This window comes from Labrus bergylta, chromosome 9, assembly GCF_963930695.1.
Source record: "Labrus bergylta chromosome 9, fLabBer1.1, whole genome shotgun sequence".
Lineage (NCBI taxonomy): Eukaryota > Metazoa > Chordata > Actinopteri > Labriformes > Labridae > Labrus > Labrus bergylta.
The window spans coordinates 9150743-9174712 of NC_089203.1; the positions used below are offsets into that span (position 1 = coordinate 9150743).

The window sequence follows — 23970 nt, forward strand, 5'->3', positions numbered from 1 at the left end:
AGACAGGGACGATTTCATTGGTCTAAATCTGTTCGTGTACGTCAAGCGTAAAGAAATGAGCCAACCAACGTTCGAGCTGAGGGGTAGGGGGCGGGGCTCAGTTATAGTATAAAAAAGATGGTTGCGCCATTGCTACACGCTAACAGACACTTTAAGTCATTTCTTGAATCAGGCAGAGTCCACTAAACAAAAACAAAATGAGGGAAATTGTGCATCTCCAGGCCGGCCAGTGCGGAAACCAGATTGGTGCCAAGGTTAGTACAGCTTTTTATGTTTTTTGTGCGGTTGAAGTCGATGTATTTTAGAAAAGATGCGCCACGTCCTCTGTGCTTTTGTGAACGTGTAATCCAAACCTAAACTCTCAAGAGCTGCTCTTATGGGTTATGATGCGTCCAATTGTAACTAATATAAATCGATTTTACCTCATTTATAAATCTGATAAATTGTGTTAATGATTTGTACGCCGGTTGTTTGAAGATATCAGTTAACCACTGCGGATGATTAAAATCATTATTTAAATCTTATTCGGTGACGTAATCGTTCCCGCCGTGTAATATAGGAAGTGAGTGTTTTCTCTCGTCTTGAGCTGAAATGTTGTAACCTGAACAAAGTTCTGCGTGTTTATGACATAGACTGTAATTAAAACAGTCGTGACCATGTTGGCGGAACAATGACGTATGAGCGATGAAGCCGCGCGCGGACTGCTGAACGGCGGGAAGTTGAGAGCAACCCATCCGGGTACTTTGCCCAAACGATGCCGGCCCCGCCCCTTTCTGGGTGAAATCAGTCCCTCTGAATGAATGGCGGATAATGGACAAGCTGGGGTCATTACCGATTTAAAGTTTCTTAAATGAAAACCATACTTGCAATAAAACAAAACGGCAAGTATGAGTCTAAATCTGATGAGCAGTGATGTAAACATTTCTGAACAGAGATCTGCATCATAACGGTATAAACTTAACTATGTGAGTGTTTAATCTCTCTCCGTCTAACTCCTCAAACGAGTCATGAGAGGAAACTGACTTTAAACACCTGATGAGTATTTATTAACCGTGTTACCTGAGAGGGATCTTTATTTTTAAATAATGGAGTGGTTTCAGATGTTTATTTTAGAGAAAAGGGGACAAACTGAGTTATCAGCTGATTTAGTAAAGAATAACATGTAAAGTCACCTGGATGATATTAAAACATTTTCTATTCATACGTGAGTGTAAATAATGACGAGTGGGGCGAGACGAGGTGTTATATCGAGCTAGCTAACTTTTTATTTTGACATTTATTTTTCAGTAAGAGGATTTCATGTAGTGTTCCTTCATTTAGAGACATTTTCACAAACATTTGTGACGTGACAGTTGAAATGTTGTTAATACGTTAGTGAATGAATGTGTGAAGAATCTGTTAACAGACTTCTCTTCTGTCACAGAGCGATCACCGCTTTAAAGCTAGCAGGAACACCACAGCGGTCCCACAGTTTACCACTTTAATCCTCTCTAGTTTCAGTCCAAACAAACAGAGCTCTTTTACCCTCCGGTGTCCTTTGGAAATGAGAACCTGATACTAAATTGTGTTTTTAAAATAGTTTGAAGTACAAAAAGCTTCTCGATTGCGTTTAAACGCACGGTTTCCAGTGTTTTCTAATCTACCGCCGAAACATTCTCGGGGCTTGTTTTCACCCAAACGGGGGCGTGGTCACTTTGGCGAGCCAGAAGTGACGTTCAACTGCGTCTATGACTCAACCTCTATAGAACTGCGACGTCAGCTTTAAAAATGAAAGAAACTGATACATAATGACCTGCATCCACTTGAACATTACTGCCTACTCATTCCCCTGTCACTTGTTTATGTTCTATCAGCCAACAATGTCTTATTTTTTTTAATTATATTTCAGTTTTGGGAGGTGATCAGTGATGAGCATGGCATTGACCCAACTGGCACATACCACGGTGACAGTGATCTGCAGCTTGACAGGATCAATGTCTACTACAATGAAGTCACAGGTAAGGTTGAATTGGATGTTTTAATAGGCATAAACTTTTTGGCTTTTTTTTTTTGTGAACATTACCCTCACGTCCTATATGCTTCTTGAAGGTGGTAAATATGTTCCCCGTGCTGTGCTGGTGGATCTGGAGCCAGGAACCATGGACTCTGTGAGATCCGGACCCTTGGGCCAGGTCTTCAGGCCAGACAACTTTGTTTTTGGTAATTGTTCATTTGTCCTTGCATTCCTTCTCGACTAGCTACTTCTCATTTTGCATTTAATTACTGTTAAGCTTAATTCCCCCCCCCCCCCTTTCTTTTTTTCTTTCCTCTTCTAGGCCAGAGTGGTGCTGGCAACAACTGGGCCAAAGGTCACTACACGGAGGGTGCAGAGCTGGTGGACTCTGTCCTGGATGTAGTGAGGAAGGAGGCAGAGAACTGTAACTGCCTGCAGGGCTTCCAGCTCACGCACTCTCTTGGTGGCGGTACTGGCTCTGGGATGGGCACACTGCTCATCAGCAAAATCCGTGAAGAGTACCCCGACCGTATCATGAACACCTACAGCGTGGTGCCCTCACCCAAAGTATCAGACACAGTCGTTGAGCCCTACAACGCCACGCTGTCAGTCCACCAGCTTGTAGAAAACACAGACGAAACCTTCTGTATTGACAACGAGGCTCTGTATGACATCTGTTTCCGCACCCTTAAACTTACAACCCCCTCATACGGTGACCTCAACCACCTCGTCTCTGCCACCATGAGCGGCGTTACCACCTGCCTCAGGTTCCCCGGACAGCTCAATGCTGACCTGAGGAAGCTGGCTGTGAACATGGTGCCATTCCCTCGTCTGCACTTTTTCATTCCAGGCTTCGCTCCCCTCACGAGCCGAGGCAGCCAGCAGTACAGGTCCCTCAGTGTACCAGAGCTCACCCAGCAGATGTTCGACGCAAAGAACATGATGGCTGCCTGCGACCCACGTCACGGCCGCTACCTGACCGTGGCTGCTATCTTCCGTGGCCGCATGTCCATGAAGGAGGTGGACGAACAGATGCTGAACGTGCAGAACAAAAACAGCAGCTACTTCGTTGAATGGATCCCCAACAACGTGAAGACGGCTGTCTGTGACATTCCTCCCCGTGGCCTCAAGATGGCTGCCACATTCATCGGCAACAGCACAGCCATCCAGGAGCTGTTCAAGCGCATCTCTGAGCAGTTCACAGCCATGTTCAGGCGCAAAGCTTTCCTCCATTGGTACACCGGCGAGGGTATGGATGAAATGGAGTTCACAGAGGCTGAGAGCAACATGAACGACCTGGTGTCAGAGTACCAGCAGTACCAGGACGCCACCGCCGACGAGGAGGGAGAATTTGAGGAGGAAGGCGAGGAGGAGCTTGCCTAAACCTTAAAATCTGCCATGAAAATGTGACATTAAAAGTGTTTTCAGTGTTCTGTCTGCTGTTCATGTGAATAAAAGTTTGTCCTGCATTTTTCAAGTCTTAATGTGTTTAATAGTATTCACAGGCTACTTTAAAATTAAAGTAATTATTAGAGTAGAGGCTCTACACTGTAGATAAGGTGTAGTTGCATGGCTGGTGTTTTGCCGGAAATACAGAAGTAAACAAACATTTCAAATCTATTATAATGTGACTTAAATGAATAGTAGGATCATGATGGAGATTCTGGAAATAAATGGTTCAATGTTTTGTTCTTATTTTTATTCATTGTATATAAAGGTGCTGCCAAAATTTAGACAAAGCACATGTATAATTACACTAAAATTTAATAAAATGATTCAATTACAAGCTGAAAGGAAAGTGCATCAGACATCACATGCAGTGTTTGGTGTTTGAATTCTACTGATAGTTTGAAGGTAACATACTGATTATTCAGCTTCGTACTAATAAACTGATGCATCTTAAACCACCTCTGCAGACATTTCCATACTGTCGCTCAGTCTCTGACAATTCCTGGTTGTGGTCGGTAGGTGGCAGTGTTGGCTAAACCAGTCTCTACCAAACGCAGTAGGTCAGGATGTTCACAGCCAAGGCCAGCAGAGTCCAACAGCACACCTTCACCTGGCTCTCCCTTTGTCCTGATGCTTTTGATGTCTTGTGTGAATCGCCTTGTTGCTGAAATGTGCTCTATAAATAAACTTCACTTGCAGCATGTCGCAGGGATTTGAGTGAGTTTTATACAAATTAAAGTGGTTTTGTATTAAATAGAGAATCAGGTTGTTTGAGTCTATGGTAATGCAAGAAGAAGTGTTATAAGGTGAAAAAATAATTGAACACTGTTGTGAACTCACCTTTTCGAGTTTCTGCACATCTTGTTTGGTCAGTATCCGGTCCACATTATAGCCATTTCTAGGGTCCAGCACCACAGCTTTCACCTGACAAAATGCAAACAGGACAAACCAATGCATGTATTAAATACAGTATATCATCAGTATATATGATAAATATAAATAAACTGTTTATAAATTGAGTTTTAATGTTCTCCACACATGCCAGACTGGTTAGTAGAAGGGATGTAGCCTATATTTAGACATCAAAAGCATCAGGACAAAGGGAAAAGGAGAGACTAAAATAGACTGTTTTAAATTCACTGAAACAACCACAACAATCAGAAGAGATTAAATATGAAAATATGATGACAAATAAGATCTTAAAGGAATAAAGAAATAACACTAACAAAATAAATAAGCTCAAATTTGAAATGCAGTTTGTCAAACAAGGAGAGAACCTATACTGCAGCGCAGTATTAGTATTGCAGTGTTTTTCGTATATTAAGTAACAACACGAACAGCTGTCCAAATTGTGTTTAGAGATCTACAAACTAATTGGGTAAAATCATAACTGTAAAATACAGGTTTCTTGAGACTTTTTAATCCGAGTTGTATCAACAATCTTTCTGATTTAAAGTGAGAATTCAGGTTAAAATGTGTTCCTTAGAAATCTGAATGATTACAGTACATGTCTCTGTTCATTGAGAGTTCAATCTACTTGTTTGTTGTTGACAGAGCGGCTTTGTGTCCCGCTTTGGAGCGAAGCAGGGCTTGGAGAGCCAGGTGAAGGTGTGCTGTTGGACTCTGCTGGCCTTGGCTGTGAACATCCTGACCTACTGCGTTTGGTAGAGACTGGTTTAGCCAACACTGCCACCTACCGACCACAACCAGGAATTGTCAGAGACTGAGCGACAGTATGGAAATGTCTGCAGAGGTGATTTAAGATGCATCAGTTTATTAGTACGAAGCTGAATAATCAGTATGTTACCTTCAAACTATCAGTAGAATTCAAACACCAAACACTGCATGTGATGTCTGATGCACTTTCCTTTCAGCTTGTAATTGAATCATTTTATTAAATTTTAGTGTAATTATACATGTGCTTTGTCTAAATTTTGGCAGCACCTTTATATACAATGAATAAAAATAAGAACAAAACATTGAACCATTTATTTCCAGAATCTCCATCATGATCCTACTATTCATTTAAGTCACATTATAATAGATTTGAAATGTTTGTTTACTTCTGTATTTCCGGCAAAACACCAGCCATGCAACTACACCTTATCTACAGTGTAGAGCCTCTACTCTAATAATTACTTTAATTTTAAAGTAGCCTGTGAATACTATTAAACACATTAAGACTTGAAAAATGCAGGACAAACTTTTATTCACATGAACAGCAGACAGAACACTGAAAACACTTTTAATGTCACATTTTCATGGCAGATTTTAAGGTTTAGGCAAGCTCCTCCTCGCCTTCCTCCTCAAATTCTCCCTCCTCGTCGGCGGTGGCGTCCTGGTACTGCTGGTACTCTGACACCAGGTCGTTCATGTTGCTCTCAGCCTCTGTGAACTCCATTTCATCCATACCCTCGCCGGTGTACCAATGGAGGAAAGCTTTGCGCCTGAACATGGCTGTGAACTGCTCAGAGATGCGCTTGAACAGCTCCTGGATGGCTGTGCTGTTGCCGATGAATGTGGCAGCCATCTTGAGGCCACGGGGAGGAATGTCACAGACAGCCGTCTTCACGTTGTTGGGGATCCATTCAACGAAGTAGCTGCTGTTTTTGTTCTGCACGTTCAGCATCTGTTCGTCCACCTCCTTCATGGACATGCGGCCACGGAAGATAGCAGCCACGGTCAGGTAGCGGCCGTGACGTGGGTCGCAGGCAGCCATCATGTTCTTTGCGTCGAACATCTGCTGGGTGAGCTCTGGTACACTGAGGGACCTGTACTGCTGGCTGCCTCGGCTCGTGAGGGGAGCGAAGCCTGGAATGAAAAAGTGCAGACGAGGGAATGGCACCATGTTTACAGCCAGCTTCCTCAGGTCGGCATTGAGCTGTCCGGGGAACCTGAGGCAGGTGGTAACGCCGCTCATGGTGGCAGAGACGAGGTGGTTGAGGTCACCGTATGAGGGGGTTGTAAGTTTAAGGGTGCGGAAACAGATGTCATACAGAGCCTCGTTGTCAATACAGAAGGTTTCGTCTGTGTTTTCTACAAGCTGGTGGACTGACAGCGTGGCGTTGTAGGGCTCAACGACTGTGTCTGATACTTTGGGTGAGGGCACCACGCTGTAGGTGTTCATGATACGGTCGGGGTACTCTTCACGGATTTTGCTGATGAGCAGTGTGCCCATCCCAGAGCCAGTACCGCCACCAAGAGAGTGCGTGAGCTGGAAGCCCTGCAGGCAGTTACAGTTCTCTGCCTCCTTCCTCACTACATCCAGGACAGAGTCCACCAGCTCTGCACCCTCCGTGTAGTGACCTTTGGCCCAGTTGTTGCCAGCACCACTCTGGCCTAGAAGAGGAAAGAAAAAAAGAAAGGGGGGGGGGGGGGGGGGGGGGGGGAAATTAAGCTTAACAGTAATTAAATGCAAAATGAGAAGTAGCTAGTAGAGAAGGAATGCAAGGACAAATGAACAATTACCAAAAACAAAGTTGTCTGGCCTGAAGACCTGGCCCAAGGGTCCGGATCTCACAGAGTCCATGGTTCCTGGCTCCAGATCCACCAGCACAGCACGGGGAACATATTTACCACCTTCAAGAAGCATATAGGACGTGAGAGTAATGTTCACAAAAAAAAAAAGCCAAAAAGTTTATGCCTATTAAAACATCCAATTCAACCTTACCTGTGACTTCATTGTAATAGACATTGATCCTGTCAAGCTGCAGATCACTGTCACCGTGGTATGTGCCAGTTGGGTCAATGCCATGCTCATCACTGATCACCTCCCAAAACTGAAATATAATTAAAAAAATTAAGACATTGTTGGCTGATAGAACATAAACAAGTGACAGGGGAATGAGTAGGCAGTAATGTTCAAGTGGATGCAGGTCATTATGTATCGGTTTCTTTCATTTTTAAAGCTGACGTAGCAGTTCTATAGAGGTTGATTCATAGACGCAGTTGAACGTCACTTACGGCTCGCCAGAGTGACCACGCCCCCGTTTGGGTGAAAACCAGCCCTGAGAATGTTTCGGCGGTAGATTAGAAAACACTGGAAACCGTGCGTTTAAACGCAATCGAGAAGCTTTTTGTACTTCAAACTATTTTAAAAACACAATTCAGTATCAGGTTTTCATTTCCAAAGGACACCGGAGGGTAAAAGAGCTCTGTTTGTTTGGACTGAAACTAGAGAGGATTAAAGTGGGAAACTGTGGGACCGCTGTGGTGTTCCTGCTTTAAAGCGGTGATCGCTCTGTGACAGAAGAGAAGTCTATTAACAGATTCTTCACACATTCACTCACTAACGTATTAACAACATTTCAACTGTCACGTCACATAAATGTTTGTGAAAATGTCTCTAAATGAAGGAACACTACATCAAATCCTCTTACTGAAAAATAAATGTCAAAATAAAAAGTTAGCTAGCTCGATATAACACCTCGTCTCGCCCCACTCGTCATTATTTACACTCACGTATGAATACAAAATGTTTTAATATCATCCAGGTGACTTTACATGTTATTCTTTACTAAATCAGCTGATAACTCAGTTTGTCCCCTTTTCTCTAAAATAAACATCTGAAACCACTCCATTATTTAAAAATAAAGATCCCTCTCAGGTAACACGGTTAATAAATACTCATCAGGTGTTTAAAGTCAGTTTCCTCTCATGACTCGTTTGAGCAGTTAGACGGAGAGAGATTAAACACTCACATAGTTAAGTTTATACCGTTATGACGCAGATCTCTGTTCAGAAATGTCATTTTAAATGTTTACATCACTGCTCATCAGATTTAGACTCATACTTGCCGTTTTTTTTTGTTTTTTTTTTTAAGTATGGTTTTCGTTTAAGAAACTTTAAATCGGTAATGACCCCAGCTTGTCCATTATCCGCCATTCATTCAGAGGGACTGATTTCACCCAGAAAGGGGCGGGGTCGGCATCGTTTGGGCAAAGTACCCGGATGGGTTGCTCTCAATTTCCCGCCGTTCAGTAGTCCGCGCGCGGCTTCATCGCTCATACGTCATTGTTCCGCCAACATGGTCACGACTGTTTTAATCATAAACACGCAGAACTTTGTTCAGTTTACAACATTTCAGCTCAAGACGAGAGAAAACACTCACTTCCTATATTACACACGGCGGGAACGATTACGTCACCGAATAAGATTTAAATAATGATTTTAATCATCCGCAGTGGTTAACTGATATCTTCAAACAACCGGCGTACAAATCATTAACACAATTTATCAGATTTATAAATTAGGTAAAATCAATTCGACGCATCATAACCCATAAGAGCAGCTCTTGAGATTTTAGGTTTGGACGCGGCGCATCTTTTCTAAAATACATCGACTTCAACCGCACAAAAAACATAAAAAGCTGTACTAACCTTGGCACCAATCTGGTTTCCGCACTGGCCGGCCTGGAGATGCACAATTTCCCTCATTATGTTTTTGTTTAGTGGACTCTGCCTGATTCAAGAAATGACTTAAAGTGTCTGTTAGCGTGTAACAATGGCGCAACCATCTTTTTTATACTATAACTGAGCCCCGCCCCCTACCCCTCAGCTCGAACGTTGGTTGGCTCATTTCTTTACACTTAATGTACACGAACAGATTTAGACCAATGAAATCGTCCCTGTCTTCTCCACTATTGGTCCAGTGTGTCTGTCAATCACATTCGTGTCAAACGTATGACTACCTGTCGACGTTGGCCGTGACGTTGGCCTACGTCCCTCATGATGGCGGAAGAGAAATGCGACATGACAACAGATTTAATTAATTTCACAGCCGCATGCAAGCGTGTTAAAAGAAAATGAAACTCATCAATCAGCTAATCTTAATAAACTATTTTGACTGTATCTAATTATAAAACGTAGAGTCAATTTTAAATATTTAAAACACAAACACACTGTTGGTCTACTAGATATTAAAAAATATTTAACAGCTAAAAAGAACAGAACCATTTATCAAATAAAAAATGTACATCTATAGTGAAAATATGTCTTTATATCTTAAACTGTATTCATTCATTTTTCACTTTGACTTGACTGTGATAACTTTTTTTGATTCATGACGATTTAATAGTTTTTATGTAGCCTACTTATAACTTGGGTTTTAATTAAGTGCTATAATATATATACAGTGTATGTACCGTATATAAATCTATAGATTCAAAAATAAAATTAGACACATTATTATACATTGTCTTAAACTGAGAGATCTTCACTTGCTGTTTGACTGCTTTTATTTTGAAATAAATATAAAGACCTTTTGGTGTATCGAAGGTTAAGACCATAATTTAACCTCGTAAAAAGAAAGTGATTATCATCAAGACACTAATATTGTAAGATGATTTAAAGAAAAAAACATGGGGTTTTGAAAACAGGACTTTGTATTTAATTTGGAGAGCAGCAAGAGACTTTAAAACTGTGTTTGATGCTTTATTGTTCCAATCTATAAAAAGCATGTAACAGGAGAGTAGAAATTCCCTAGTTTCTGGAGTGTTCACCTTTTATTTCCTGCTAAGATTACAACACATTGAATTACTCAGAAAATAATTGTCTGTATTAACCGCACTATTTTTTAGGTCTTTGAAGAATGAGTGACAACACAAAAGAGTGATGATTAAAATATTTATTATAAAAACAGACATCACATACATAGCATGGTTTGGGTGAAAAGTTGCAAGACTCAGTCCAGACTGTCGCAGTACATTTAGGGGACAAAGAAGACGGTTTCTTTCAAATGAAGCCAGTAAACGAGGCAGACTGAGCTGTTCATCCTGGCCTTTACACGAGGCTCTGACTGAAAACACTACAGTCACATTTAATGGTGATTCCCACTTCAGAGCTGAGCTTTAGGTCACATGACAACCCTCCTTTGCCTTTTAAAAAGCAAAATGCAAAGACGAGCAAGCACACAGAGGAAAACATGCAGAAAAACATGCAAACAAAATAATTCAATGCAAAAACTCCACATTCAAAAAGTAAACTTAATATTTATATACAGGTTGGCTTAAAGGTTCTTCGAGGTTTCATGGTAAAGAGATAAATTCAGCAGATTTGGCAACGCCCTTCACAAGTAATGACCACTACTGTGAAAGAGAAAAAAAAACATGCACACAACTTTTAACAATTCTAAACAAAACTCAGGAAATCATTTATAAGACACATCACTCAAATAGAAAAAAATGACACTTCAAACACAAACTGTTCCTGCAGCAGTAGCATCAACTTCATCTGCTTATTCTACAGACATGAGACGTATTAGCACTCAAATACCGCACTTCACATCTTACACCATGAACACAACAGAAGACATGCTGACCAAAGGGCTCTTCAGCTGGAAAATAACCAGTAAATTTACCATGACTCAGCTGCATGTTTACTAGTGAACAAACTTCATATCCCACAAATCAACACGTCTCTCCCCACCTGTTCACACTTCTGCAGAAACAGCAAACTTGCATGTACAATGATCTTTAACCAAAAGAGGGAACCACTTTATCTCATCTGCAAGAAATTAAAAATGTTCCTATAATGTGCAAACATCTTCTAAAGCTGTAATGTTATGATACGTGTGAGGGGGAAAAAGACATAACATTACAAACAAACATTTTCTTGATATTTAAGGGAAAAAAATGGAACGTAAATTCCAGAAAAAAGTTTGAGAAAAGTGGTCTTAATAATCCATTTTAAGATCATTTAATGGTGTTTCTATCCAATATTTTAGATTGTGAACACTGCACAGCTGCTCTGATCCAAATCATTCAAAATCCAACTTGCACCATGTCGCACACATTAAGATCAAACTGTTACACCAACTGTGTTTACATCTTTGTGTAAATATATATTTGATATTTGATTATATAGTCAGCACGTTGAGTGATTTATCTTTGTCCCTCAATCGCTTATTTTGGAAAAAACTAATTGGCAGACATCAATTAAAGGCCAGCTTCAATTCTTGTCTCTTAAACACAAACATTTCTATACTTTAAACTCTCGCTTATTAATTGATGGGACACAAAAATAGAACCCAACTTGGGAAGGTTTAGACACAGTTTAAGGCGCTTAATGAACAGTAACATTGACGGACAACATTTTAAGGGCAGAAATATAAATTTCATCCATGCCATGTTTGTGGCTCTTAGCAACAGGCCTTAGAGCAAAGAGCCTGGAACCTCGAGCAAATAGCTTAAGAGTGTGCAGCGGGTCAGTAGCAGCTCAGGTGATAGGTAAGAGCACACCAGTCAGGATCCACACCGACTGCAGGTTTAAAGCCGTAAATACATACAAGACAGATAAATATTAAAGGAGGATCGGTCCATGGCACTGTTTTCGGGCTGTTTGTATATTGCACTTTGTGTAGTAAAAAGTTAATCAGTACATGAGTCAGAGTTCATCTCAGAAGCATTTCCTGAAGATGATCTGCGGTGTTGTTAAATTAATTAAGTGCATCATATCTGTAGTCTTGATAACTGCACACAGTGATAAATTATGCTGAGTCAAGGTTCAGGCTTTCTTGCTCAACATTTGATGTAATTTACTTCTGGTTGTGGACGCTTTTTCCAGAAATGTAACTTCCCCTGTCAGTTCCTCGCACAGCAAACATGAATCGGGTAATATCGATGTTTTCCACACCCTGATCACCTCTGATCCTGAAGTATGTGAAGAGGTATTAAAAGATGCAAAATTCTATATTCAGTTATTATTCAGTACATCCAAATTGACTTGTGTGTGTGCAAATCAGACTGCACTATGTCTTTTACATACCTTGAGGGCAAACCGTTCTAATCACAGGAGGTCAGGAAGAAAGCGAGGCCAGTAGATGCCCTATTATTGTTGGCAGGTTCTCGGTACATGACCTGGACAAAGATCATAAAATTATCACTTTAATAATACTATGACTTAAGTCTAAGCATCATTTGTTGAAACGGCTTCATTTAATAGTTTTACATGCAACCATAGAGAAATTATCCATAAACCTGTGCGTCACAAAATACTGTATATTATTTGAATCAATACCTTTCTGGAAAAGCCATCTATGCCCCCAAAAATGACTTTGCTGTATCTATATAGGAGAAAGTCAAATTTAGTATATTGTATGCGTTTGTTACAGATGATTCATTCATTTGACAACTTCATGTGAAAGCAACTTACCTTATGAGTTTGTGGTTAGTATCCACATGCACAAGAGATAGGGGGGCTCTTACAGAGTAGCTTCTTCTCACAACACAGCCTAACTGTGTCAAGCGAGCAAGAATCCCAGCTGCATCTACTCTATGCACAGCTGCTTTCATTCTGTTCCACTGTACCCTGTGGACTAAGGATCTCAGTCTTCCCATTACCAATCTGTAGCCAATATTTGGCATTTCAGCTTTAATGTTAGACACTAAGGTGTCAGGCTCCTGGTCTGACATTGTGCTATAGGACTCTGTCACAGAAATCCCAAATTCTGCCATTCGCCGGAATAATGTAGCTTGACTGACTCCCAACAGTTTTGAAATTGTTGGTATAGACAACTGAGTATCTATCAAGGCCTGTAACTCTTCTTGCTCAATTATTCATTTTGGTCGTCCCCTTGCCCCTTGCACTGTCTGTATATTGGGAGAAATAAAATGTTGCTCACTGTCTACCTGACTTCTGACCTGGTTTGTGAGTTCTCTAATGACATTGACTATATCTAATGGCAACTCCATCTGCTCTGCCAATGAATCGAGGAGTAATAATTCATGGGTGCACATGAAATGAAGATAATCAAGATCCAAGCCAGGACAGCTAACCACATATTGCATCTTGCTTCGCAATCTCTCCAAGATTTGACGTTTTAGCAGGTTCTGAAGGAAAGAAGGCAAAAGATAGATAGACCTACACTTCAAATGTCAACATTAAATCATAAAGGGAAATCATTTTTATGGCATAGGCTATTCACGTATAGGCAATAGGCCTAAGTATCTATCAATGAAAATAGTTGTGAAACCATTAGGATAAAATAAAGTACAGACTATGACACAGTAAAGATAGCCTATAGTAGGCCATATCGGACCGATTGCACCAACAGGGCTGAACTACGAAGCCTCTGTGTCCACCAAGTATTTTGTCCGAGTAGAAAAGCGCTGGATGTGCACACTGGATGTGCGCGCTGGATACCCAGAGCCTGCACTGGGCTACTGAATAAAAAACACAAATGCTTAGCTAGATTAATAAAGTCATAACTAAGACATCTGCTGAAAAACAACATTAATCTAAAAATGAGCCTATAAGAGTGACTTTAAGCTGATAACACTGAGTGTCCTTTACAGCTGCTGAGAAATATTCTAATGAACTTCATCATTGAAAAGTCAGAAAGTCGAAATGCATTGAAACAAGATTGATTTTTTTCATTTGCTAAATTAACAACATAGTTTTTTCGAACGAAATTTACGTTATTGCCTTTTAAAACATTGTAAATGTGCTCACAATAAAGTTTTCTGTCTGACATTAGGCTACGCAAACAGCTGTGAAGTTGGTTTATGACCCGTATAAACTGTTGAAGCTGTTGAAGCTGACAGGAGTATCCTAAGTCCTGTTGGCGCAACTGAAAAGAGGACAGTGTACTAACATTCAAATTGTGTAGTTAATTTAATTTTCTACTATCGTAATAGCCTATAAGAGCTCTAGCCTAATTTTTAATTAAAACTAAAGAAGCCTAAAAAACACGGTGAAGTCCGTTTTCACAAGCTGCCACAGTGTTCAGTGTTCATGTGGTAAGCCCTGTTAACATTAAAACAGTCTGGCTGACAAGTAGCAATTTAGTTTTCACTGTAGTGGAAATTACATTTCAAATGTTAATCCAAGATATATATAATTACATTCTTACATATAATAATTCCAGATCAAGACATCAATAATGTAAGTTCGACTAGTAAGAATTGCATTTTAGATATCTAGAATTAATTTATGATATCTGTAATGTTAGAACAATTGTAGATATCATAAATGAACTTTGTCACTAGTAAGAATAGAATTGTTGATATCAAGAATTAACATTTTTACTAGTGAGAATTGAGTTGTAGATATCATGAATTAGAATTGTGACATGTCAAAATGTCATTATGGATATGTCGACTTTGAATTACAACATGTACAAATTGAATTACAGATATCTGTAATTCAATTTGAATAGAAGTCAATGGCACAAGTTGACTAGTTGTAATTAAGTTACAGATATCTACAATGACCATTTCCACTAGTGAAAAATGAATTGTAGATATCTTTAATTAGAATTGTTACTAGTGAAAATTACATTGTGGATATGTCAGCTTGGAATTCTAACATGTCCAAAAGCAATTATTGATATCTACAATTGCTATTACCGCTAATACTTAAATGTTAAAAGGGCTTGCCATAGCGTTCTTCTTTCAAATATTACTTTATCAATTACATTTTTTAGAAACAATTAGCACCATTATCATTCAAATAAAAACTTACTTCATGTCTTTGAAGTTGGTGGTCCATAATTATTCCATAGGCGATAGGCTACGTCAGAAGCCGCGGGAGCTACGGAGTATTTGCGGTTAAAGAGTAGCCGCCCATACGGGACGCTCTCATCAGTACAGCGAACTCCTCAGCAATAGGGCGTCGTGGACGTGATTGGCCGATCCTGTACCCGTTTTCTATTGGTTGATTCGTCAGACAATCCGAGAGCGCAGAAGAAATCCAAGAGCAGACAAAGACCCGAGCGGGCACAGAAACAAAGTAGGAGAGCAGAAGTTTGAGCTGCGAGCAGCTGCGGTCTGAAGTGAGAGGAGAAGTTTGAGCATGAGAATCTGAGAACAAGCAAACATTTCGAGCACAAACAGAGAAAATTTAAGCACAAGCAGCAACTATTTGAGTACAAAGAGAGGTTTTTGAGAGAAAGAACTACTAAAGTACTGCTCTCAAAACTTAAAAACCCGTTCTTCAGAAAAATAACATGCTCTTGAATAAAGATAGTATATTAATCCCATACCATAGAGTTAACATTAAACTTGAGGGTTGTTTATTTAAGGACAACTGTGGTTAGACATAGTGTAAAATATATTTATTCTCATTATGTAAGCAGAGACTATTTTCACAGCGATTCATGCAAACCCAAAACTAGTCGAAAATAACTACGGAGGAATTAGCACACATGGGACATCAGTTCTGCTTGAATGTCCCCAGAGGAAATCATTATTGACACAAGACGATGGACAGACATACAAACTTGACATAGCAATACCAGCACATATCATTATGCAAATACCCTTTACCATGTAATATGTGCCCCTATAGTCTGTCTACAAACCCCCCAATGATGAGAAAAGTCCATCATCTCCATCTTTTGCCTGCTCCGCTTTTCAGAAAATGTGTGATGAAACAGGCCGTTTGGAGATTTTCCCTTCATGACATCACAAGGGGCAGTAACCCCTCCCCCAGGTGGGTGACACTCCCACAGCTAGGTGTTTGTTCTGCCCTCTGAGTCTGCCTTCTCACCGTAAACAATTGGAATATGCAACCTTTAACACAAAACATTCACTTTTTTACATTAAAGAGCACATAGTTTTATAGGTTCTTACAGAACTTAAGACCATTTTTTTCTCATATATGTGGTTACAGCAAAGCTAGTTAGCTTAGCCTTGCCAAAAGACAGAAAAATGGGAAAAACAGCTAGCTTGGCTTTGTCTAAAGTTGAGACTACCAAAATCTTCCAGCGCCTTTAAAGACGATGACTAATTTCTGATCAACACTAATTACTAATCTTGTTAATTTAATCTGCAGAGAATGAAGAAGTAGAATGTGTAAAAATCATGTCATGAAATCAGGTGTTGCATTAACATATCATATATTTATGCTAAAAGCTAATTTCCAACTATACTGTAACTGTCTCCTTTTGCTCTCAGACTGCATTGTCCATATTTGACTCACTAGCCGGGTAAGTGAATGGCTAAACGTGAAGAGCTGTTAATAGGATAGTAATGAAGAAAAGGAAAAGGAAGATTTGTGAAAGTGGAACAACACTTGACTTTGGCCTTCAGGCTTCATTTATAATCATTTAAAAATAATAGGAGGATTATCTTGTATCTTTTTTCATGCAAACTTCTGTTTTCTATATTTTTTTCATTCTCTATTTTCGAGGATGAAAGAGTTTTTGGAAAGTGTGTCTGCTTTTGGCAAATGTGCACATGTTCTTGACACTCCCTGCATATTTTGAATATTTATGACTGTAGAGAATCAGGTATTCCATCAGTTTTTCATTTTGTTTTTGTGGCACAGCTTTGTGTGGATCCAGGTGTGAGGAAAGTGCTTGCTGGGAAAATAAACAAGATTCAACTAAACTCTGAGAAGTAGACATCTCCTTTCTTAAGGTCTGATCTTTTACTTTGGTTTAGTTTTTAAAGACGAGCACGATGGTAGGCCAGCAGCTGCAGCTCAAAGGATTGATCATCATCACAGCTTGCATTCAAGCTCTCTGTGTAAGTACTCTGCGGACAAAAAAACTATGGATGCTTTAAAAATATACACTTTTTAAAATTGTCACACTCATTTTACGAGGTGGTTCTTGTTCTCAGAATTATGAGTCCAAACCTCTCTCAGTTTCATTGGACTGCTTCCAGTTACTGTGATACACTGAATTTGTTACTTTTCACACTATCTGAAGTCCAAAACTGAAGTTTCTATTTAAATATTCACTGTGGTCTAACAGATTTGTTTTTTTTTTAATGACAATTGCCGGTATTATTATTATTTTTTTCAGGGTGTTCTTGTTCTTTTAAACTGTGAAAACTCATTTGCAAGTCATGAAAAACTTTTAAAAGAGGACATGTTGGCTGGTTGTTGTTAATTCAAAGGAATAGTTACATTTTTTCTGTGGGCTTACATATGGTTTTTTCTCTCTTATGTTGGAGTATTAGGGTGAGTTATAGAAAGAAAATGTTCTGAAATGTTAAGATTAAAGCTGTATATTTCCTAAAATAAAGTTGTTCATTTACGGTATTTAATTCATACTTGATTAAAATTAGACTATGGTTAAAATTCTAATTCTAAGAGGTTGTGAGAAGAGAGAAGTCAGTGTGGTTCTTTCTCCAGAAAAGCCCCTGTTTCTCGCAGTATCCTTTCAGGGTCCTGATACTTCTGACAATGCGATGCTGATGTGCAGTATTTCCTTATGATTGAAACCTTTACTGAAGTATATCTTTACGAGATGCAAAGATGAGTTTATTTTTGTAAATTTATGACTTTAATCTCGAAATCTCTGATTTTTTTACCCATAATGTGGCTCTAACACGCCTTTATACTTTCTTGCAACAAGATTATTGGAACTCATATATTTACACTGAAAATGAACCTACAGCCCCCTGACAGTTAACGTATCTTAGCATCATAAAGACTGAAACAACTGGCCTGGCTTTGTGCAGCACGCCTAAAGCTCACAAACTGACATGACATGTAGTGACTACTTTGCTATATTCAATTACATGTTTTATGTTATTTAAATGTGTTGTTATAACACAGGAGTTGCAGCTTCAAGCCAGAATTAACGAGTTGCATAATTCCCATAAAACTGGGACTGTATAATTTACACTTTAGTGAAAGAGATGTTGGAGAGCTGATTTTGTCAACTTCGGACAGAGTCGGGTAAGCAGCTCCCCCCTATCAAAGTCTGCATGATAGGCTAACAAGCTGCTGGTTGTACAGTTCCAGGATCAGGTCTTGGGTTTAGACTATGGGTTTGTTAAGGCTACCGTAATGTTTTAAGGCTGACAGTTAGGCATGCTGCGGAAAGGTTAAAGGTTATACTTTGTGAGACAGCCTATCAGTTCTTTCAGTTTTTCAACAGACTATACAATCATTAATGCAGTTTTTAAACTCTGTGCTCATGTTATCTTAGATTTATGGAATGAATGTAAAAAAAAAAACTCAAATACGTAGTGATCCAAATGTCTGTATAGGCATCAGACATTTGCAGTGGGGAGGTGGCTCGACTGCGAGAACAGGAAAAGAATCTGAGAGGCCAGCTTCAGACACAAGAGCTCCTCCTACAGAGATTACAACTGCTGAACCAACCTGACACCAAAGACAGAGCCATATCTGACCAGAGCCAGGACACCCAGCACACAGGTCAGGACCACTGCCTCAGGACTGCAGAACAAAACTACATCATAAAATATCCTATCCTGTTTTAAGTGTTACATTGTAGGAACCAGATAATGTTTCCAATGATACGTGCTAGACGGCTATCTTAATTTAAATGGGTTTATTAATTTTAAACACTTTTATAGTTTAATGTGGTTTGAAAAGCAATGAAGTCTACTGAGGGAGCTGGTCAGGGTTTGTGGGTTGGGGGTTTGGGGTAGGCAGCACACAGGTGCCAGATGACAAGAGGCAGACTGGTGCAGATTTATTAGACAGCTCAAAGACAGGTATTGGCAGAAAGGCATCATGGGCCTGTGTCCAGACTTTATTGGCTGCGGTGGCCCAATGGCTAGGCTACTGACGTCAGGGAAGGCATGAAGTTTGTCTGCACTAGTAAGAAGGGGCAATCAATTTAATTTATATACTCTTTCTATCTTCACTACTCATACCGACTTTTAAGTAACAAAAGAGAAGGTTAACATATAAACCTTCATAGCTTAATTCTTTGAGGACCAAAATCACACCTTAAAGGCAGGGTTGGTTATTTTTGAAAACTAGTATTAGCACACAAGGATTTAAGGGGGGGGGGGGCATGCCACCCTTGGCCACCCATTTGGCCCCCCCCAGTAAGCATACAGGCAGCTGGTAACAGGCTACAGACAGATAAGCAAACAGAAAGTTCCAGGTTCCAAAAACCTCCAAAAGCAAAACACAGAGATAATGGCGAGGAAGACAACCCGGCAATGGAGGACAGAGCATGTTCCACATTTGGAATAAATCTCATGAGAGATGTGTAGGCAAGTGAGCAGCTGGGCAGTGAAGCTCAGGTAACTTCAGGACTGATGAGGACTAATATCAGAAAAGAGCAGGTATGTAAATGAGTAAAGAAATACAGGTCTGAGGGCATCTGGTGGAGAGGTGGGGAATGACAGTAGCAGGAGGACAGGAAAACATGACAGGTACAAACCACTAGGTGATACAAAGCTTTACATGACCTTGACCATGAGCTTTTCTTAAATCAACTAAGTATCTGTTGTTTTCAACCAGAAGTGAACTTAATCTATCACTGTATTTTATTATTTAAGCACCAAAACCATCTATTGGGTAAAGATGGTATCATGGTTTGGGCTAACATGACATGTCAGTGTGCCATCAGCATCCAGAAAAGACTGTTTACCAAATATGAGTGTGCATTTGTGTCAGACTGTTCCCAGCTCTTCAGTTCTGGTTCCAAGTCCAGCGGCATTTACAGAATCAAACCTCATGGGAGCACGTCTCCCGTCAGAGTGCACTGTGATATGAGTGATGGAGGTGGATGGATCGTTATTCAGAGACGAATCAATGGAGCAGAGTGCTTTAACAGGTGTGTGACTGTATGTGACTTCTGATAACTGTGGGGAAAAGGATGAAAATATATCAAAAGGTATCACTTCTTTCTATGTATGTATGTATGTATGTATGTATGTATCTATCTATATATATCTCTCTCTATCTATCTGTCAGGTCATGGGCAGAGTATAAAGAAGGTTTTGGAGACATGGATACAGAACTGGGAGAGTTTTGGCTCGGAAATGACAACTTGCATTTCATCACAACACAAGGTAAGTGAGGCTTCTAAATGACAACAACATAGTTGTATTAAAAGAAGTTGACTTTAACCAACAAAAGTACAATACAATGCTAAAACTTGCTGTTAGAAAGGAACCCAGAAGCGGATGCAATTGGAAGTTCTGAAGGAAATTTATTTTAGGGCAGAGGGCTGGCAGAAGGCTGATTGGCTGGTTGTAGCTGAGAGAAGTAGTCTGAAGAATTTTGACACCGAATTAGTTTCTTAGGTTGACTTGTTGTTTCATTGTTTGCAGGTGGAGAGTAATCTAAACATATTGAAAAATGTATAGGAAAACACAAGGATAAAGGGTGAAGGGGGAGGGGGGGGGACATGAGAGTAACAGGGAAACACAGGAAATACACAAGGATCACAGCCAGGGCCATTTTTTTTAAAATCAAATTTGAATTTTATGTTGTGCTGGTTTTAGCAAGCAGAGGAGCAGAATGGGGTCTGAAAGAGTGACAAATAGACTTTCTTTGAGATGAGGTGAAGAGTAAAACATTGGCCTGACGTTCATCTAAATGATGAATGTGAGTCGGTGTCTGTTGTATTAACTATTTGCTTACATGTTTGGTTATATACTTAACTCCCCCTGAACTTCCACCACCTGATTGTTTATCTGTTACAGGGAATTATACTCTGAAGATTAACATGGAAGACTTTGACGGTAACCAGCGCTATGCGGAGTACAAGGACTTCAAAGTGGCCAATGAAAAGGTGTTGACACTGCCTGACAACTAAAATGTATAATTACTGAGGAAAGTGACCTTGGGTCTCATATATGATAGACTTGGAACAAGAGCTGCTAAACACAAACAAAAACTGCAGAGCATGTTGAGGTGCAGTGAACAATTTAGTATGCAGACATGAATTTGTTAATGATTTTCTCATCTAACAAGTCCATTAACCTTTGTAAGGAATCCTAAAAAGCTTCAAACCTATCGTTTCAACTTTACATTGATACAAGTTGACCAACTATGCTCGTCTCCCTTTACAGGATCATTACCGCCTTTACTTTGGGACTTATGTAGGTACAGCAGGGGATGCTCTGTCTGGAAGCTTTCAGGTTGGTGTGTCAGAGTGGGCCAGTCACCAGGGAATTAAATTCAGCACTTTTGACCAGGACAACGATGACTACAAAGGAAACTGTGCCCAGGAGGACAAAGGAGGCTGGTGGTTCAATAAGTATGGGTTTTGTGATTAAAAAAGTGACTTACTGTCGATGCAAACATACACAGCAAAATGCTAAACTTCAAATAAAAGGTCATAAGGCCCAGTCCAATTGTAAGCCTGGTGTTGCTGTACATTTTGACAAACAACGGTAGGTCAAAATTAGAGGCGCCTGTGCATGCGGATCAAAAATATAAGGAGACAAAGCAGACATCTCTACAAGAAAGTCAGAATGATGCTAACATGCATACCTGTGCCTGTGAATCCACAATGCAATCACTGCCTCAGAGTCTAATGCATGATGATTATGGAAAAGAATAAAATAAATAAATAAACCTCAGTGAGTGACAGGAGGGACTCTGCTGCTTGAGCTGGCTTTAGAGATGGAAATACATGTTGAAATTATGGAAACAAAAGTTTATTTTTGCCATCACTCATACAGCATTTGAAATACTATAAAATATAAGCCAATCTTAAGACACTCTGAATCATTAAAAAGCTCCAAAGGCCAGCACAGCGCTTGCTAGTGATGAAATTAAAAGGGGGCTCTCCATCTCTCCACCACAGTGCAGAGGATTGGCAGAGATGGGTTGTCTTACAAAGCAGGATTTAATTAGTGATTGTAATTAAACATGTCATTGATAACCTAATTTTGTACACAGTTAAATAGTCTTTCTTATTTTATACTCTTTCCTATCTTGGCTAAATATAAATAAAGGCCCATTTCATACTTATGCCTGACCCAAAATAAAGGCAGGGTCATTTCACAGACTAAAGTAAATTAAAGTTCAGGCTAGTCTCTGAAATGTTATGGTTGTCATTCTTTACAGTCTAGAAAACTCCCTTCTCTTCTTTCTCTGTCTCTCTCTCTCTCCAGGTGCCACTCTGCTCATCTCAATGGTAATTACTACCAGAATGGCCACTACAGTGCAAAGACAGATGATGGTGTGGTTTGGTACCCTTGGAGAGGATGGTGGTACTCGCTGAAGACCACCATCATGAAACTACGTCCAACAAACTTCGAAATGGATCCCCTTGATGACCCCAATGCTGTTCATCACAGATAACTTTCCTAGAATGGACATTTGCCTAAGATTTAGTCCTCTTGGCTTGATAATTGTCATCTTAATCGGTGTGAAATCAGATTTGAAGTTTAAAAACACACTGATACACAGAACTGGAGTTATATTTGTCTCATATACAAGCACATTTGCACACCAAATACTAATAGAGCGGCACACTTAAGTTAAAACTTTAAAGACAAGTAGGTTATTTAGCATAGTTTCAAAGAGGTCTAGTTTAACTGACTGTCTGTTTTAGAAAATGAGTGCAAGAGGAAGCAGCCTGCATGCACAGATGTCTATTTTGGTGGAGAAAAGGAAATCTGATGTCAGTGGGTGTGCCAGGCACAGACAGAAGCATTAGTAAGACAGCTGAAAATGGCTGTAACAAAAACTGAAAGTTTTCTTCAAACAACTGGGTGTGATAAAAGAAGCATTTGATGCAGTTATACTGGGAGTTTGACCTAATTTCATAAAGAACAGCAGAAATTGCCTACACTGTATATCACAAACAGTTCTTCATACTTCATATCACACTTACTTACAGGTTATCATTAATAGATTCAGAACATACACTAACTTCTATATCGCACCCATTTGCAATATAATCATGATTCATAGAATAAAATGATTCAAAAAAAAAACGTCTTAATGTCTATCAAATTAATTCTTGTTTTGCATGTGCACCATTAACTCTGAACTGTTGTTTTTCAAAGTCAGGGCTAACTATACTGTACACCAATCTTCTCCACAATATATGTAAGAGTGATGATGTCATCCTAACTGATAGGCTCATATATGCTCAGAGAGTCTCACCAAATAATTCATGATAACTTTCTTTCTAATAGCAAAGAGTCCACATCATGTGTATGGATGATTGTCCTCATAGCAAATACAGTATCTCAAACCACATACAAGTCAATTTAAAATAGCATATTAACCACCACCTGCCAATGATAATGCTTAAACGAGACGTAGAAGTAGTTTTTTTTTAATCTTTTTTTGTCCTGATATGCTTCAGTGTTTTAATACAAATAGGCTATGTTTGTTATTGTGGCAAATAATACACGTCATTAAAATAATACAACCTTTTCACGCAATAATTGGTGGCTGTGGCTCAGTTGGTAGAGTCATCGCCTTTCAAACGAAAGGTCGAGGGTCCAATCCCCAGATGGGCAACATGTCCAATGTGTTCTTGGGCAAGACACTTAACCCTGAATTGCTCCCGCTGCTTCGGTGGCGGTGTATGAATGAATTAATGTTGTATTTACTCTCTGATGTACATCGCTTTGGATAAAAGCCTCTGCTAAGTGAATTGTAACATTGTAATTGACAGTTGAGCAATAACAAATTAATGTAGGCCAACAAAAGATTCTGTGCATCCAAAATTTAAACTTCAAAGTCTCGTTTTGTACGGCAGCAATCTGAGATTTAAAAAAAAAAAAAAAAAAAAAAAACAATCTTCAAAGAAGGCATGATCCTTGTTTGGTTGTATGCTTGATTTAAACTCGTAGCAGTTAAGGTGGGCGGTGCTTCTCACAGTGCATCCACGAAGGGGTTTAA

General features: G+C 39.6%; 3 protein-coding genes and 1 long non-coding RNA gene across 4 annotated transcripts; 2 read left to right on the forward strand and 2 right to left on the reverse strand.

Annotated features, from left to right (window-relative positions):
* The first annotated feature begins 105 nt into the window (after positions 1 to 105).
* On the forward strand, positions 106 to 3462 carry LOC109984282 (tubulin beta-1 chain-like). Its single transcript, XM_020634374.3, has 4 exons — positions 106 to 254; positions 1889 to 1997; positions 2089 to 2199; positions 2316 to 3462. The coding sequence occupies exons 1-4, from the start codon at positions 198 to 200 to the stop codon at positions 3374 to 3376; spliced, it is 1338 nt and encodes a 445-aa protein (XP_020490030.1). The 5' UTR covers positions 106 to 197; the 3' UTR covers positions 3377 to 3462.
* A 2172-nt stretch (positions 3463 to 5634) lies between these two features.
* Positions 5635 to 8927, reverse strand: LOC109984283 (tubulin beta-1 chain-like). Its single transcript, XM_065959050.1, has 4 exons — positions 8821 to 8927; positions 7113 to 7221; positions 6911 to 7021; positions 5635 to 6781 (listed from the first exon to the last, which is right to left on the reverse strand). The coding sequence occupies exons 1-4, from the start codon at positions 8875 to 8877 to the stop codon at positions 5721 to 5723; spliced, it is 1338 nt and encodes a 445-aa protein (XP_065815122.1). The 5' UTR covers positions 8878 to 8927; the 3' UTR covers positions 5635 to 5720.
* Positions 8928 to 10051: 1124 nt separating this feature from the next.
* Positions 10052 to 16887, reverse strand: LOC136179918 (uncharacterized). The gene is made up of 5 exons (XR_010666840.1): positions 14902 to 16887; positions 12592 to 13268; positions 12457 to 12502; positions 12205 to 12296; positions 10052 to 12089 (listed from the first exon to the last, which is right to left on the reverse strand). It is a non-coding gene; the product is annotated as an uncharacterized lncRNA (long non-coding RNA).
* fgl1 (fibrinogen-like 1) lies at positions 16737 to 23047 on the forward strand. The gene is made up of 7 exons (XM_020634394.3): positions 16737 to 16907; positions 18384 to 18552; positions 19771 to 19930; positions 20071 to 20168; positions 20805 to 20893; positions 21174 to 21361; positions 22224 to 23047. Exons 1-7 carry the CDS (start codon positions 16842 to 16844, stop codon positions 22411 to 22413), a joined length of 960 nt encoding a protein of 319 aa, XP_020490050.2. The 5' UTR covers positions 16737 to 16841; the 3' UTR covers positions 22414 to 23047.
* The last annotated feature ends 923 nt before the right edge of the window (positions 23048 to 23970 follow it).

Excerpts from the sequence above, each read along its gene's own strand:
- LOC109984282 (XM_020634374.3), top strand. The coding sequence starts at position 198 with ATGAGGGAAATTGTGCATCTCCAGGCCGGCCAGTGCGGAAACCAGATT. Across the intron at positions 255-1,888 it reads GAAACCAGATTGGTGCCAAG|TTTTGGGAGGTGATCAGTGA; the intron begins GTTAGTACAGCT and ends ATTATATTTCAG. Across the intron at positions 1,998-2,088 it reads CTACTACAATGAAGTCACAG|GTGGTAAATATGTTCCCCGT; the intron begins GTAAGGTTGAAT and ends TGCTTCTTGAAG.
- fgl1 (XM_020634394.3), top strand. The coding sequence starts at position 16,842 with ATGGTAGGCCAGCAGCTGCAGCTCAAAGGATTGATCATCATCACAGCT. Across the intron at positions 18,553-19,770 it reads CCAGGACACCCAGCACACAG|ACTGTTCCCAGCTCTTCAGT; the intron begins GTCAGGACCACT and ends CATTTGTGTCAG. Across the intron at positions 19,931-20,070 it reads GGAGCAGAGTGCTTTAACAG|GTCATGGGCAGAGTATAAAG; the intron begins GTGTGTGACTGT and ends TCTATCTGTCAG.
- LOC109984283 (XM_065959050.1), bottom strand. The coding sequence starts at position 8,877 with ATGAGGGAAATTGTGCATCTCCAGGCCGGCCAGTGCGGAAACCAGATT. Across the intron at positions 7,022-7,112 it reads CTATTACAATGAAGTCACAG|GTGGTAAATATGTTCCCCGT; the intron begins GTAAGGTTGAAT and ends TGCTTCTTGAAG. Across the intron at positions 6,782-6,910 it reads GCCAGACAACTTTGTTTTTG|GCCAGAGTGGTGCTGGCAAC; the intron begins GTAATTGTTCAT and ends TTCCTCTTCTAG.